The sequence below is a fragment of the Antechinus flavipes genome, chromosome 3, assembly GCF_016432865.1.
Source record: "Antechinus flavipes isolate AdamAnt ecotype Samford, QLD, Australia chromosome 3, AdamAnt_v2, whole genome shotgun sequence".
In the NCBI taxonomy this organism is placed as follows: Eukaryota; Metazoa; Chordata; class Mammalia; order Dasyuromorphia; family Dasyuridae; genus Antechinus; species Antechinus flavipes.
The window spans coordinates 406,756,443-406,771,920 of record NC_067400.1 but is presented as its reverse complement, the minus strand read 5'-3'; the positions used below and the strand labels follow the sequence as shown (position 1 = coordinate 406,771,920).

The 15,478-nt window shown below is 33.7% G+C and overlaps 1 protein-coding gene across 3 annotated transcripts in view; it reads left to right on the top strand.

The window, feature by feature from the left end:
* The window catches only part of PPP1R1C (protein phosphatase 1 regulatory inhibitor subunit 1C), a 185,766-nt gene that overhangs the window by 81,760 nt on the left and 88,528 nt on the right, over positions 1-15,478 (top strand). For 2 of the 3 annotated variants that reach the window (XM_051986092.1, XM_051986094.1), the window contains exons 3-4: positions 7,164-7,201; positions 11,481-11,541. In XM_051986092.1, coding sequence (XP_051842052.1) covers positions 7,164-7,201; positions 11,481-11,541 — 99 coding nt within the window. Of the gene's footprint in view, positions 1-7,163; positions 7,202-9,460; positions 9,973-11,480; positions 11,542-15,478 lie in introns of those variants that run through there. The other variant, XR_007951999.1, reaches the window with a different exon arrangement.

Here is a 15,478-nt window from a genome sequence, read left to right as displayed (position 1 = left end):
AATTCTTTTATTGCAAGGCTGGAACTGTATATTGACATGGTATTCATGTGCAATGACTAAGGCAGTAAGAAAACTATAATCCTGAATGATTAGACCCTATTTCATTCCTATTAACAACTTATCTTAACTTCTACATAGATTTTTGAAACTTTCTTGAATAAAACAACTTTAAGACAACCCAGTGACATTTAAGAATCCCACAGATCACAATGCTGCCATTGTTAAAAACTGTTCCTCCCTGATAACTCAAAAGTGATGATGAAAGTATTTGCACCCAAAGAGTGAAATATTGAATATAATGTTATCACTATCTTTCTGGTTTTCTACAAGATTTTTACAGGTACTGCATCAAGTTCAGGGTATCATTTTTCTCAATTGACAATTCTATTTCTTCCCTTGTTAAAATAAGAAAGGCAGAATTTGCTAGAATTATCCAGAACTTCCACTCACATATTAGATACTAGTCTTTTCTAGAAGCCAAAACAAAAATACAGTAAATAGTTTTAAATACTATTCATTCAACCAGTACATTCCACCTAAAGCTATTTTGGCTTGTTGAATTGAATATTATTATTATACAATCAACATTGAGGCTCAGAACAATTTATGTAGTCATTTGATAATTAACAAGTATTTTTAGGTGGTACAATTACTTGATTCTCCTAAAATAGGTCCAATTGTTTTAGGATAGAGACTGATGTAAAGGTCAGCAGCATTAGCAGCAGACTAATTTTAGCCTGTAGATTGCCCCAGAAACTTTTCATTCTGGAAGATCATTTTAACCTTGAAAATTCATACTTCAAAAGCACTCTCCAGTCCCAGAGACTCTTCTTTTTTATTTTATTTTTAATAGTAGCTTTTTATTTTCAAAATATATGCCAAGATAGTTTTCAACATTCATCCTTGTAAAACCTTGTTACAATTTTTTTCTCTCCCTTACCCCTATACCCACCCCTAGACATCAAGTGATCCAATATATGTTAAATGTATGCAGTTCTTCTATACATAGTTTATGATGCACAAGAAAAATCAGATCAAAAAGGAAAAAATGAGAAAGAAAACAAAAAGCAAGCAAACAACAAAGTCAATGTAAATCAATAATGCAATATCACAGCAAAATTGTTTTACATAATTCTGGAAAGCAAAACTAGGATCAGCAGAATAAAGTAACAGAGACAAATTTAGGTTTAATGTAGGGAAAGACTGCTTGACCAAAAAAAATGATCAAAAGGATAAAGGGCTGCTGCCAGAGCCTGTGTGCTTCTAACAGTGTTAATCAAGGGAAGAATGGATGATCACTTGTCTTAGGTAGTTGATTGATAGTTTGTTCTATTTCTTTTTCTGAGATGGGACTGTTTAGGATATTTACTTCTTCCTCTGTTAGTTTGGGCAAGCTGTATTTTTGGAGGTATTTTTCTATTTCATTTAAGTTGTCGAATTTATTGGCATAAAGTTGGGCAAAGTAACTCCTAATTATTGCTCTAATTTCCTCTTCGTTAGTGGTGAGTTCTCCCTTTTCATTTTTAAGACTAACAATTTGATTTTCCTCTTTCCTTTTTTTAATCAGATTTACTAAGGGTTTGTCTATTTTGTTGGTTTTTTCATAGAACCAACTCTTAGTTTTATTAATCAATTCAATAGTTTTTTTACTTTCAATTTTATTGATCTCACCTTTTATTTTTAGAATTTCAAGTTTAGTGTTTGACTGGGGGTTTTTAATTTGTTCCTTTTCTAGCATTTTTAATTGCAAACCCAATTCATTGACCTTCTCTTTCTCTATTTTATACAAATAGGCCTCTAGAGATATGAAATTTCCCCTTATTACCGCTTTGGCTGCATCCCATACATTTTGGTATGAGGATGATCACTTGTCAAACAAGCAGCAGATAGAATTTTTGTTTAAGTAATAGTTTGACTGAATGGTTTTTATAGTTTCTAATTATGAAATTTTGTAATTTCATAAAAAATGATCTTCCAGAATGAAAAGTTTCTGGGGCAATCTACAGGCTAAAGTTAGTCAACAAAAAAGTGGAAATACTATGTTGTGATCCACACTCAGTCCCTACAGTTCTCTTTCTGAATGTAAATGGCTCTCTCCATCACAATTGGGATTGACCTGAATCACTTCATTGTTGAAAAGAGCCAAATTCACCATAGTTGATCATCACAAAATCATGTTGTTGCTGTGTACAGTGTTCTCTTGGTTCTACTCATTTCATTTAGTATTAGTTCATACAAGTGTCTCCAGGCCTTTCTGAAATCATCCTGCTGATTATTTCTTACAATACAATAATGTCCCATAATATTCATATACTATAACTTATTCAGCCATTCTCCAACTGATGGACATCCATTCAATTTTCATTCCTTGCCACTACAAAAAAGGCTGCTACAAACATTTTTGTACATGTGAGTCCCCTAAGCACCTTTTTAATGAGAGCACCAGTTCAGTAATCTCTTTATTTCCCATCAGGCTACTCTGAACTACTTCATTATGCTCCAGCTTAGATATCCTCCCCCTATTTCCTTCACCTTCTCTTTAAGTAGTGTCTTCCCCCTTTAGAAAGTAAGTTCCTTGAACCTAGATGATTTTCTTTTTGCTTGTATTTATTTGTAATACAGTAAACTGACTTATAGTATGTACTTCATTAATGTTCATTATTGGAAACCAACCCATGGTAGGATGTGAAAAAAACCTACTATATATTTTTTCTAATATAGTTTCCTGCACAATTGTTATGCTTTGGGTCAATTCAAGGTTAAAAATTTGCATAAGTATTTAATTTAAAATATCAGTCTATGTTAAGAACATATATTTATGTAGAGAAATTGAGGACTCAGAGATGGAGAAGCATGATAGAAAGCACTTGGGACAAGAGCAACAAGAGAGAAACAAAAGTGAGTTTATTACAGAAGTTTACTACAGACCAACTGAATAGAATGAGGAAATAGATGATGAGTTTGGGAAACAAATCACAAGCTTCTCATGGAGAGGTGATGTAGTATTCCAGATAACATATAAATTGTCCAGACATCTCATGGAATTTTCCTTTTCAAACAGAGAAGTTAATAATTTTGAACTTGGTTCTATTCTTCAAAAGATAGAATAATCAATAGAGAGAACTTCCATTTCTGAACAAATAAGGAAAAACTGATTTTCCTGTAGAAAAATGAAAACTGCAACTTAGAGTTTGTGATAGAGGAATGGAAAATCATCCATAGGCTCTTAAGTTCCCTGTATTTGAAGGAAATATTTTTCAGTGGCTTCAGCAAGAAGATCTCATGATCTAATGTTAAATAGAAAGACAACCCAGAAAGAATAGTGAACTCTTAAGAATTAGCTTTTAAAGGCATGAAGATAAAACAGTTTCATAGAAAAAAAGGGGAAATTTAATGAAGAAAGTGAAATTTTTAAAAGTCATACAGCGAGAGGGGCAGCTAGATGGCACAGTAGATAGAGCATTAGTCCTGAAGTCAGGAGAACCTGAGTTGAAATCTGACTTCAGACACTTAATATTTCCTAGCTGTGTGACCCTAGGCAAGTCACTTTACCCCAATTGCCTCAGGAAAAAAAAAATTCATACAGTGTGAATCAAAAAGCATTTACTTTTGTTTTTAATTTTTGTAAGCAATCATGATTAAATGATTTGCTCAGTGTCACAGAGCTAGTCAATGTCTGAGACTATATTTGAACTCAGATCCTCCTTACTCTAGGACTAATACTCCATGCACTATACTACCTAGCTACCCCGCAACAAACATTAAGACTTAGGATATGTCAAGCACTGCCTTAAGTTTGGGGATATAAAGAAAGGCAAAAACATGATCTCTGATGTCATGAAGCTCAAATTTCAATGAGGTGGGAAATGAAAATTACTATGTATATACAAAATATAAGATGAATGGGAGTTAATTTCAGTGAAAGACACTACAAATTAGACTTGAAGGGAGAAGGAAAGACCAGAGAAGGCTTTTTGCAAAAGGTGGGATTTAAACTGAATCTTGAAGGAAGTTAGTGTAGCTAGGAGGTAGAACTGAAAAGGGAAAGCATTCCAGGCAAAGGCACTCGATATTAAAAAGAAACAGAGTAGAAAAATGAAGCATCATGTAAGAGAAACAGCAAGGAATTCTGTGTAACTGAATCATAGAATGAATAAATTCTAAGAATGGAAAGATAAATAGAGACCAAATTGTAAAGGGCTTTGAAAGCCAGACAGGGACAGATAGCAGATAATAAATCTAAAAGTGGTAAATCAGTTTCAGTCAGTATTCATTTATTAATCACCTACTATGAGCCAGACACTGTGTTAAGCATTGGAGAAATAGTAAAAGACAAAACAGAGTCATTGCCTGAGAGGAGTCCACAAGCTACTGGGAGTTTCAGTATGCAAACAACTATGTTCAGACAATATATAAGATAAATTTGATAATAGAGAAGAGTCATTAGTAGTGAGGGATCAGGAAAGGTTTCCTGTATAAGGTGAGATTTTATTTTATTTTATTTTATTTTGGGGGATGTTACAAATTGAGATTTTATAATATGAATCAAATCCTTAAAACTTGTGATTCTTCCCTCTTCTTTAACATTCAATCAAGTTATCAAATCTGTTCTATTAGATTTTTTTTATTTTCCATAGTATTTTATTTTTCCAATTATGTGTAAAGATGATTTTCAACATTCAATTTTGTAAGATTTTGATGCAAATTTCCCCTCTCCTCTCCCAAAGATAACAATCATATATAAGTTATATTTGTTTAATCATTTTAAATTTTTTTGTATTATTCATGTTGTAAAAAAAAAAATCAGAACAAAGGGGAAAAAAACATGAGGAAAAAAGTGAAAATACTATGCTTTGATCTGTATTTAGTCTCTATAGTTCTCTCTGGATGCACATGACATTTTCTAATCCATGTCTATCGGAATCGTCTTGGAACAATGCATTGCTGAGAAAAGCTAAGTCTATCATAGTTGATCATAATCTAGTCTTGCAATTACTGTGTACAATGTTCCTCTGGTTCTGCTCATTTCTCTCAGCTTCAGTTCATGAAAATCTTTCCAGGCTTTTCTGAAATCATCCTATTCATCATTTCAATAAAATATCTTATTCAGCCATTCCTCAATTGATGGGCATCTATTCAAGTTCCAATTCCTTGCCATTACAAAAAGGACTGCTACAAACATTTTTCAATGTGGGGTCCTTTCCCTTCATTCATGATCTTTTTTGGGATATGGACCTAGTAATGATACTCCTGGATCCAAGGGTATGCACAGTTTGATAGCCCTTTGGGAATAGTTCTAAATTGCTCTCCAGAATGTTTGGATAAAGAGGGAGATCATTCCAGGCATGCAGGAAAACAAGAAAAAAAAGCCTCTGCCAAAAGATGAAGTGTCTTGTTAGAGGAACAGCAAGATGGGCAAAGTCATTGGATTACAGGAATGAGGAATAAGGTATAAGAAGACTGAAAAGGTAAAAGAGGAACCATACATGAAGGGCTTTGAATTTCAAACAGAGGATGAGATTTTATCTAAAGGTAATAGTGAGCCATTGAGTTTTATTGAGCATGGGGGTGACAAAATTCTTCATTTTAGGAAGATCATTTTGGCAACTGAGTGGAGAATGGATTCAAGTGAGGAGAGACTAGATACAGAAAACATCCAACAAATTAATTCCATAGTCCAGATGTAAGGTAGTGAAGGTGGTAGCAATATCAGAGGAGAGAAAGGAGCCATGAAGGTAAAATTAATAAACTTTGGTCACAGATTGGATAGAAAGGCTAAGAGACAGTGAGGAGCTGAATAGGAAATCTAAGTTGTTCATCAAAGGTATTTCCAAGAATACCAAAATTCAGAATGAGTTTAGATTGGCAAGGAAATCAAAGCAAAACAAATAAATAAATAAATAAATAAACACATTTTCTAGTACTTTGGGAAGAGCAAGAAGAATCAAAGAAAACACAGGACAACTGCTAATGGTAAATGATAGACAACAAAGAGATATCACATCAAATAACGTCTTCTACATACCCCTTTCCCTTCCTTGGTGAGTTGCTTTATTTAACAATTAATAAAAAATATTTTTAAAGAAAAAATGGAAGGAGAGAAAAAAATCAGAAAAACTGATCAAGACATCAAAAAAGTTCAAGATATATGCATTGTTTCATAATTGTGGACCTCCTACTTCTGCAAATGAATGGGGTAAACTATATTCTCTTAGTGTTTATTTGGGATCTTGCTTGTTCTTTGTTATTTTGCACTTTTGATTATTTTGTATTTGTTATTCTTCTAACTGAAATAGTCCTTGTCTTTCAGTAGGTGGGTATGTCATCTTAACTCTGCTTACTTCACTTCATATCAGTTCATGAAAGTCTTATCTTCATTGATCTTATTCATCATTTATTATATAATAGTAGTGTTCCCTGACATTCATGTGCTAGTTTGTTTATTACCACCTTCATTCCCCTATGTCCTCAATCTTTTTTTGTTACAATAAAAAGTGTTGGTATAAATATTTTTGAAGTTTATAAGAGTTTTCTTCTTTTCAGTGACTTTCTTTGGTGTATATGTTTCATAGTAGAATCTCTGGATCAATGCTTTCAGAATCAGTTGAACTGATTCATTTTCACCAACAATGAAATAATATTCCCATCTTTCTACAAACCCTTCAACATTGACTAATACCATCTTTTATCATCATTAACAATTTTCTGATAATCAAGTGAAAGCTCAGGAATATTTTGATTTGTATTTTATTTATTATTAGTTATTGGAGCATTTTTCATATAGTTATTAATGTCTATCAAAAACCAGTTATTAAGCACCTACTATGTGCTATACACTGTGCTACCAACTGGAGATAAAAGAGCAAAAGAGAATCCTTTCTCTCAAGGAACTCATAATTTGATGATGGAGATAATATGAAAGCAATTATTTAAAATTTATTTGTTATATATAGTATTATATATAATTTTTTTCCTCTAGCAAAGTTGATTTTCATTGAATCTTGAATGGATGTTTTCTATAAAGCAGTGTGCCATATAAAAAGGAAGGTGAAAAGGGAGCCCTTGAATCAATAACTTTAAGCTTACAGCAAACCTTAATTGAAGATCTTTATTTATAATGATATATAAAATTCCCTGATATGTTATATCTTCTTTTTTCATAGAAATAGATGAGAAGAGGGTGACCAACTCACAAGGAGAAGTAAGTTAAATTACATCTTTTACATATATACATATATACCTTTGAATTCTTTAATATATATATTTAAAATATAATCATTTAAATTTAACACATTAAACTTTATTCAAAATTCCATAGGTTTAATGTTTTGTGGTAAAGTACAAGATAGCATTATATGAGATTTTTACTTTCAAATAATCCGATTTTGCTCTAAGGATTATAGGAGCTCATTGATCTGAAACAGAGCCAGTGATCAGGCACACAACTTGCACCATTCCAAGTGCTCCTGAATCAAATTAAAATGAAATTGGGAAACATATTTTAAATATAAAAATATATTAACATAATATGTATTTTTTTAATCAACATTTATCCTGAAAGAAGCTTTGTGTATGGTTTCCTTGCTCTCATTTATATTTGAATTTATCACCAGTGCTCTGTCAGAACTTCTTAAACCTTTTCCATTCACAACCCCTTTTTGCCCAAGAAACTTTTACATGACCCCAAATAAATAAAGTATATAAATTATAATATATATATGTATAATATACAAATCAAACATTTACTGATAATAAATCATAATTTTGCAATCCCTGTATTCAGTTATATGACCCACTATGGGGTCACAATTCACAGTTTCAGAAGTTTTGTTGTAGAGAGCATCCAAAAATGAAAAAAAAAAAAAAAAAAGCCTTTCTGTGCCAATAAAAATCATCACCTGCATTGTAAGTTCTGGTCTCAGGGAGCTCTCTATACTAGAGCACTGAGGAGTCATGTTTTTGAAACAGGATGACACATCCACTATAGATCAAAAGTATGTTTTGAATCCCTAACTTTCTGGCTCTTAGGCTGATTCTCAGTGTACTTATCTCATGAAGGTGTTCTCCTTTAAAATACTCATGTGAAATCCCTGTTTCTTATTTAAATCTGTTCAATTTCTTTAATTTTGTAATTATTGCAAAAAGCTGCAGCAATAACAATTACAACCACAAATATCTCCCTTTAAAAAAAAAATAGAAAGCATCCTTACATGTTCCTACTCTAACTGAATGATTTTTAAAAGCAGCTACATGGCACAGTGAATAGGATTAGAACTGGAATCAAAAAGACACATTTTCAAATAGAGCTTTAGATATTTCCTACATACAGGACCCAGGTCACTTAAATTTAGTTTCCTCAACTGTAAAATGAGACTGATAATAACACCACTTATCTCCCAGGATGTAAGGACCAAAGTAGATAATATTTATAAGGCACAGGACCTGGTACATAACAGGTGCTTAGCAAATGTTTATGTGCTGGTTTTTTTTTTCTTTCCTTTCTCCTGAAAAGTACAATTTGGCTTTTTTTCTCACTTTCAGACATATTCAGACAGATGAGAATCATTGTATTAGTAATTATAATAGCAAAATCATTATGATAGTAATGCATGATATTGATTATTTTAATTTTAGAGCCAGGTACATTCTTGAGAATCTTTACAAATGTGTCATTACCAAAGGGAGATTATCTAGAGAACTCATCTTTCACTTGAGCTTTTATACATTTATGGAGAACACATGCAATTCCTATGGTAAGCCAAACCTTATGGTGATCATGTAATGCCGGAGAAACTGAGGCAGGAGAGAGATTAGAGAGTTTTTAATATTTTATTAATGGGAGAGTAAGATTGACTGGACAGGACTCTCGTCTCAAATTATCCAGTCAGACAAAGATAAAGATATACTGGGACCAAGGTATCCATGTTGGTCCCAGGGCTGGAGGAGTCCAGCATATAATTGCCAGACGCCATACTCCAGCAATGAATGGAGGAACCCCAACTTCTTAAATACCTTTTTGGAGATAAAGAAGAGAAAGGGAGGGAAAGTTTTTATCAGGGAGGGGAAGCCATAAAACCCTAAAAAATCCAGAGACAAAGAAGTAAAGATATCGTGGGTTATCTTGGAATATTTTAAGGGATATTGTAAATCCATAAAAGTCAGGAGATCTACTCTTTTATCTCGCTAATTTATAACCCGAGAGCGAATAATCCTTAGTCAGAGACAGAACAGTTAAGGAAACTGGGACAAGGGAAACTTGTACAGGGAAACTGAGTCAGGACAGTTAAAGAGAACTGTGGCATAACAATCAGATGTGGTTGAAGCTATAGAATTAATTCCAGAGATCTCTACTTCTGTCAGATGTGTCAACAGACCAAAGAGTGTGCACTCTATTTTCCTATGTTTAGCTGTGTCTTAGGTCTAGTGCCAAAGCAAACATTCAAATAAGTGTGGGGGGAGGAGGTGGAGAATGCATCAAGCTACTTGCTGGTCTCAAATTGACCAGATAACTTGTTGACTTAATGGAAATTTTCTCTTTTCGAATGGTTATTTTGCCATCATGTAAATACAGTCATCCTGATGCTCTGTCTGATACTCTAAATAAAGCCTACAAGAAAGCCAAGGATCGCATATTAAGGCTAAAGAGGATGAGAAATGTGTGCACAACATGATTTTTTGGCTCACCTAGTTTTGTTTTTTTTTTGTTTTGTTTTGTTTTTTTAGGATAGGTTTGGAACACTCCTCCCCATTTTCCCCTTCCCCCCAAAAAATATGCAGAGTTGGGATTTGTTAGACAAAAATAAACATTTCAGAAACCCAATCTCATTAACAAAGGTTCCTATCTCCTGGACTTTGAAATGCAAATTGAGAAATCATTATAGAACTGATTGGCTTATCTGAGAGAGAGAAAACCTAATTTTTTTTTAATCTGAAAAAGATCAACTGAGAACCTTTTCTGGTTTCTACACTAAAGTAAGTTCCTGTTTTCTTCAAAGTCCTTCTTCTGTAACCTTAGCCTGACCCTGTATCCCATGAAATGGGATTGTTAAATGCAAGTTTTGTCAGGAAAAGGAAAGTGCACATTTGGAGACCAGGACAAAGAATGGTCCCCTGACTGAGCTATTTCAGATAAATGAGGCAATGAAACTGCTCATGTAATTTTCAGGATGATTATAAATAAGGATTACCTCATTGTTCCTAGGAAGCCCCATAAGGATATGTCTTTTCTAAGATTCTTTACCTTGGTGCCTTTTTGTTTTTTTCGCCAATTTTTTTCTTTTGTTTTTATCACAATTTTTTCTTTCTTCTGTTTTCTGTAAACATCACAGCAAGAAGCAAAACAAAGATGTTGTTTCTAGCTCTGATGTTTACTAGAGGAACAAGTTTTGAAAACTAACCTCCCAAGTTAACTTTTCTCTGTAAGAAAATATACCTTATCACCCTTGGGATAATCTCTCTTAAGCTCTTAATGTCACTGACACATATTTAAGGGTAATTATGAAGAAGTGAGCACTGCAGTGGCCTGTGAGCTCAGTATGAGTTAATAGTGTAACTACTGATTAGAAAAGTAATGTGGTCTTAGATTGCATAAAGCTGAGAGCATGGTGTACACATAGGCCTCAGGAGAAGATTGTTCTGCTGGACTCTGCCCTCATCAAAACATGGCTAAAATATGGTTTTCCATTCTGGCCAGCACATTTTTGGAAGGGTAAACTATTTATAGGATGATGCAAGTCCTTCAGATCATGCCATGGGACAATCAGCTAAGGGGGACTGTATCCAATGAAATGAGATTGTTAAATGCAAGTTTTGTCAAGAAAAGGAAAGTGGGGACTGTCTAGCCTAGAAAGGAGAATATTTCATAGAAATACATAGTTGTATTTGGTTATTTGGGAAAATATCATACAGAAGAAGGAGCCGATACATTTTGCTCATTTCAGAGGATAGAACTAAGAGATGGTTCTAATAAGGATAGAAGCTAGAAAGAGTCAGATTTTTGCTTGCTATAACAAAAACAACCCTATTCAGAAAGGAGAAAGAACTCTCTTCATAGGTAATAATATTAGCTAGTATTTATATTAAGCTTTAAGTTTTGCAAAGTACTTTATAATTATATAATTTGAGTCTCCAAAATAATCTTAGAAGACTGTTACTATTATTCCCACTATGCAGATGAGAAAACTGAGGCTATGGGATTTTGAGTGATTTCTCCAAAGTCACATAGTCTAATCAATGTGGCAGGTTAGATATGAATTCAGTTCCTTCTCCTTCTTCCAAGCCCAATACTGAATATACAGTGTTATCTAACTGCTTTCATGGATTTATTTCAGATTACTTTTGACTAAATCTCTACCAAGTACCAATGGAACATCAGAGAGATGCTTAGAAACATGTCACAGAACCTATATAAAGTTGCTTGGGGTTTGAATCTCTGTTGATTTGTTAAGTTTTTTTTTTCTCTTTCTCTTTTTTGTCCTCAGTCACAGAATGCATCTCCTAAGCAGAGGAAGCAGAGTGTTTATACGCCTCCTGCTATGAAAGGTACTGTGCAGGTACTGTTTCCTGTTATGCTGACATGTGTAGCTTTAGACCCCAGTAGTATTGTATCTGCTTCTAAGACCAGTGTTCTTTACTCAGGTCCATTATTAATCTATAAGCACTAATTAAACACTTGCTAAATCAATGAAGCAATAAACCTTTATTAAGTTCCTACTATGTGTTAGATATTGTTCTAAGTGCTGGGGATATTAAAAAATGGTAAAAGAAAGTGTCTTCCCCCTTCCCCCCAGCAACTGCGTGGTTCAGTAGATAAAAGGACAGATCTTTTGTTAGGATATCTGAATTCAAATTTGCACTCAGACACTTACTAGATGTTTGACTCTGGACAAGTCACTTTACCCTATTTGCTTCAGTTTCCTCATCATCCTTCCTCAGAAGGAAATGGCAAACTATTCCAATATCTTTGCCAAGGAAATCTTAAATGGGGATAATGAAGAATACTATAAGAATGAAACAGCTTAACAAGCTTGATTAGGAACCACTTCAGATTATTCTGAATTTGTATGTAGGTGTGTTGATTGGGGCAGGGGAACTTGACATGGTTGATGATCACTTTAGAAAAATTACTTGGGTGATTGAATGAAGCATGAGCTGAATTAAAGAGAGATTTGTGACAGGCAGGCCAACCAGCAGGCTATTGAAAGAGTCTAGGCATAATGACATATAGACCTGCATCAGGGTGATGATAGTATCAGAGCATTATTATAAATTATTAACCAAACTGCTTGAGCTTGAGTGAGTAATTTGAATTCTCTGGGTCTCAACTTTCTCATTTATAAAATCAAAGTAGTGAACCAAATGGTATCCCTTCAGGTTCTAATTTTTTCCTGATTCTAATTCAGTTTGAGAAAATAACAATGAAGAGGAGTAGTATGGAGAACAGTTTTTTTCTATTACATTTTTATATGTTTTTCTTCTCTTTTAAAGGGAAAAAATTGAGCAAAATTGATCAGATATCTTGGACTGTTCTTTTCATTGACCACTGCTTGTTGGAGTTCTTTCCCAATTTTGAAGCACCCACAATACTAGAGATTGGGTATTCTATAAAAAGTATTACTTTGTGTCAGGGGCAGCTTCTGGAAGAAATCCTAACAAAGCTGCTGTTGAGTATAAAAGTAACAACTATTGAAATAATGTCTAAGTATCTTTATTTAGACTTTAGCAGAGCCACAAAAGCTAAGTATACCTCTAATAGGTCCTGTAAAAGAATCAATAAAAATGCATTAATATTTGACTGACTATAGCTGAGGGTAGGAAAGTTGCTCCACTTTTTACAAAAAAAAACATTCCATGACATGAGGAGGAACATGTGAAGTCTAAGACATGATTTTGTTACTTCTTAGGAAAGCATATATGTGCTAAAAGAGAAAACTTTTAATAGCTGCCCTTGTCTGTTCCAGCTGCAGAGGGGCCAGTTGAGGAGCCTCCTCAGAGAGCTTAGAGAGGAACCTGAACTTAAAAATATTTCACCCTATGTTCTCCCCAGGCTTCAGGGTTTTGAGTGAGGCCGGGAAAGGTCCTTGCATAAATGAAAAAAATGAATTGCTGCTTGTACTAGTAAATTTCCTTTCTCTAGAGCAATAAAACACCATGTTTTTTCTTTCATGAGACTATAACAAATAATCCAGGTCATCAGCATCACTTTCTATTCTGTACAACCTGTGTGGATAAATAAAAATGCTGGCGGCTGAATTTCATTTCTAGGAAGGTAGCTTCTGGAGTATGTGTGAAATAGCATTTTAAAAACAATCATCAGCCTTAGCATGAATGAGATAGTAGAGAGATACACATAATTCTCCTCTAATTCTATTTTAGGTTAGTCTATTCAAACAAAGTAGGGGCAGCTGGATAGTGCAGAGGACAGGATAATAGGTCTGGAGTTAAGAAGTCATATTCCTGAGTTCAAATCTGGCCTCAGACACTGTACTATCCCCAGCCTCCATTTCTTCATCTATAAAATGAGCTGAAGATTGAAATAGCAAACAATTAAAGTAACTTCAAAAAAAAAAAAATCACAAATAAAGTCATGAAGAGTCAAAAATGACTAAACAACAAAAATGAAATAATGTTTTCTCTTCTTTATAGTATAGCAGTTTTATTTTTTAAGAAAGAACTTTAAGTAAAAGTTATAAGAGCTAAAAGTTGTTATTGTATTATATATGACTCTAGAAATCATGGTAATATTATGAGTTAGAGCATTTAGAAAATATAATCCCTGGTCCAGAGATAATTCATGAGTAGAAGGAATATGATTCTTTTATGATTGACTTGACCTTTTTAATGATCTACTCAATTCCTCGCGAGAAATGAGAGGATTACTAAACCTTACTTCTTTTCCAGAGTTTCAGCCTCTTAGATAAACCAGGAAAATCTCTCAGGAACAGAAAAGATATGGGGTCATTCTGCTATTGCCACATAGGCTAAACAGGAACAACAAAAACACTCACCATTATTCTCCAATCTATGCAAATTCCATCTCTCTCTTCATAAAAGCTTGAAATTAACTTTTAAACTCAAGAAATAAATATTGGTTACATGTGACACATTCTATATTAAGTTGAATCTGAAGGGTGATTTCATTGATATGGGGAATCCTGAATGAAATCCTTCTATCAAGATAGATGACACCTCCTTTGCAGTTTTTATTTTAAAGAGTTTCTTGGAGGCATTGAGTAGTTAAATGATATGCTCAATCATACAGTCAATATTTGGCAGAGATCAGAGACTGGACATAAATTAAGATATATAAATTAAATATTGGGACAGACATTTAAAAATATATATAGGAGACAAAGAAGTAGAATTTCAGCACACAGGACACAGAGAACAATACTGTTTCTCTGAAATGCAGCTACAATGTAAAATATAAAGGAAAGAAATCACTAAGAGAACAATGCAGCTAATAATGCATTTGGCCCACTTGTGAAAAGGCAGGATATAAAAAAATGGATTTGAAAAATGTGATGGGCAAGCCAGTGCTTGAGGCAATATGCTTCCCACTTCTAGCCTGGAATACCTCAGTGCATTTTGAGTTTTACTCAAGAAAAATGGTCATGTACCAAGCATAAAAGATTAAAGGTCACCAATCAATCAAAAGTATCTATTCTTCAACTACTACATGCTAATACTGGGAAAATAAAGACAAATGTGGAGCATTTCTGGGCACATAGAACTTATATTTTATTAAAGGAGAGAGTATGCACATAAATTAGGACAGCAAAATGGTGGAAGAATAAAGTGTCAGGGGCTGGAGTCAGAAGACTCATCTTCCTGAGTTCAAATCTGGTTTTAGATACTAGATGCATGACCCTTGATAAATCACAAACCTCACTTGCTTAAATTTTCTCATTTGTAAAATGACCTCAGGAAGAAAATGGCAAACTACTCTTGGGTCTTTGCCAAGAAAACTCCAAATGGAGTCACTAAAAATTGGACACATCTAAAAAACAAGTGAAAAACAGCAATAAAATGCACTTGAATGCATACAAAATGGATATAACCTCTTTTTAGGATAAGGATTCATTAATTCCTCATTTCCCCTTTTTAATCACATAAACCCAGAGAAGAATTTATAGTAATTATTTTTTAAAATTTCTTTATTTCCTACCTTTTCCTGTTGCCCTCCTTTCCCCTTTACTCTCACGGTGGCATAATTTCAGATTTTCCATCAATACATGTTGCACAGTATGAATGAAAGTGAAAGTGACAGAAGTAAATCCCTGTAAGGAAATAGGCTTATTTTTCCATAATCCCTTATAATGTATGTTCAACTCATTTTATAAGCAGAGAGATTTGAAGTTTGTCAGGAAAGGACAGCTTCCTAACTAATTACCCTACATGTTTCTTTGCAGTGGTCAGGTTTCTCATGTTCCAAATGACCAACTAAATTTTTAATTCTTGTATATTCTTGTATAACTTG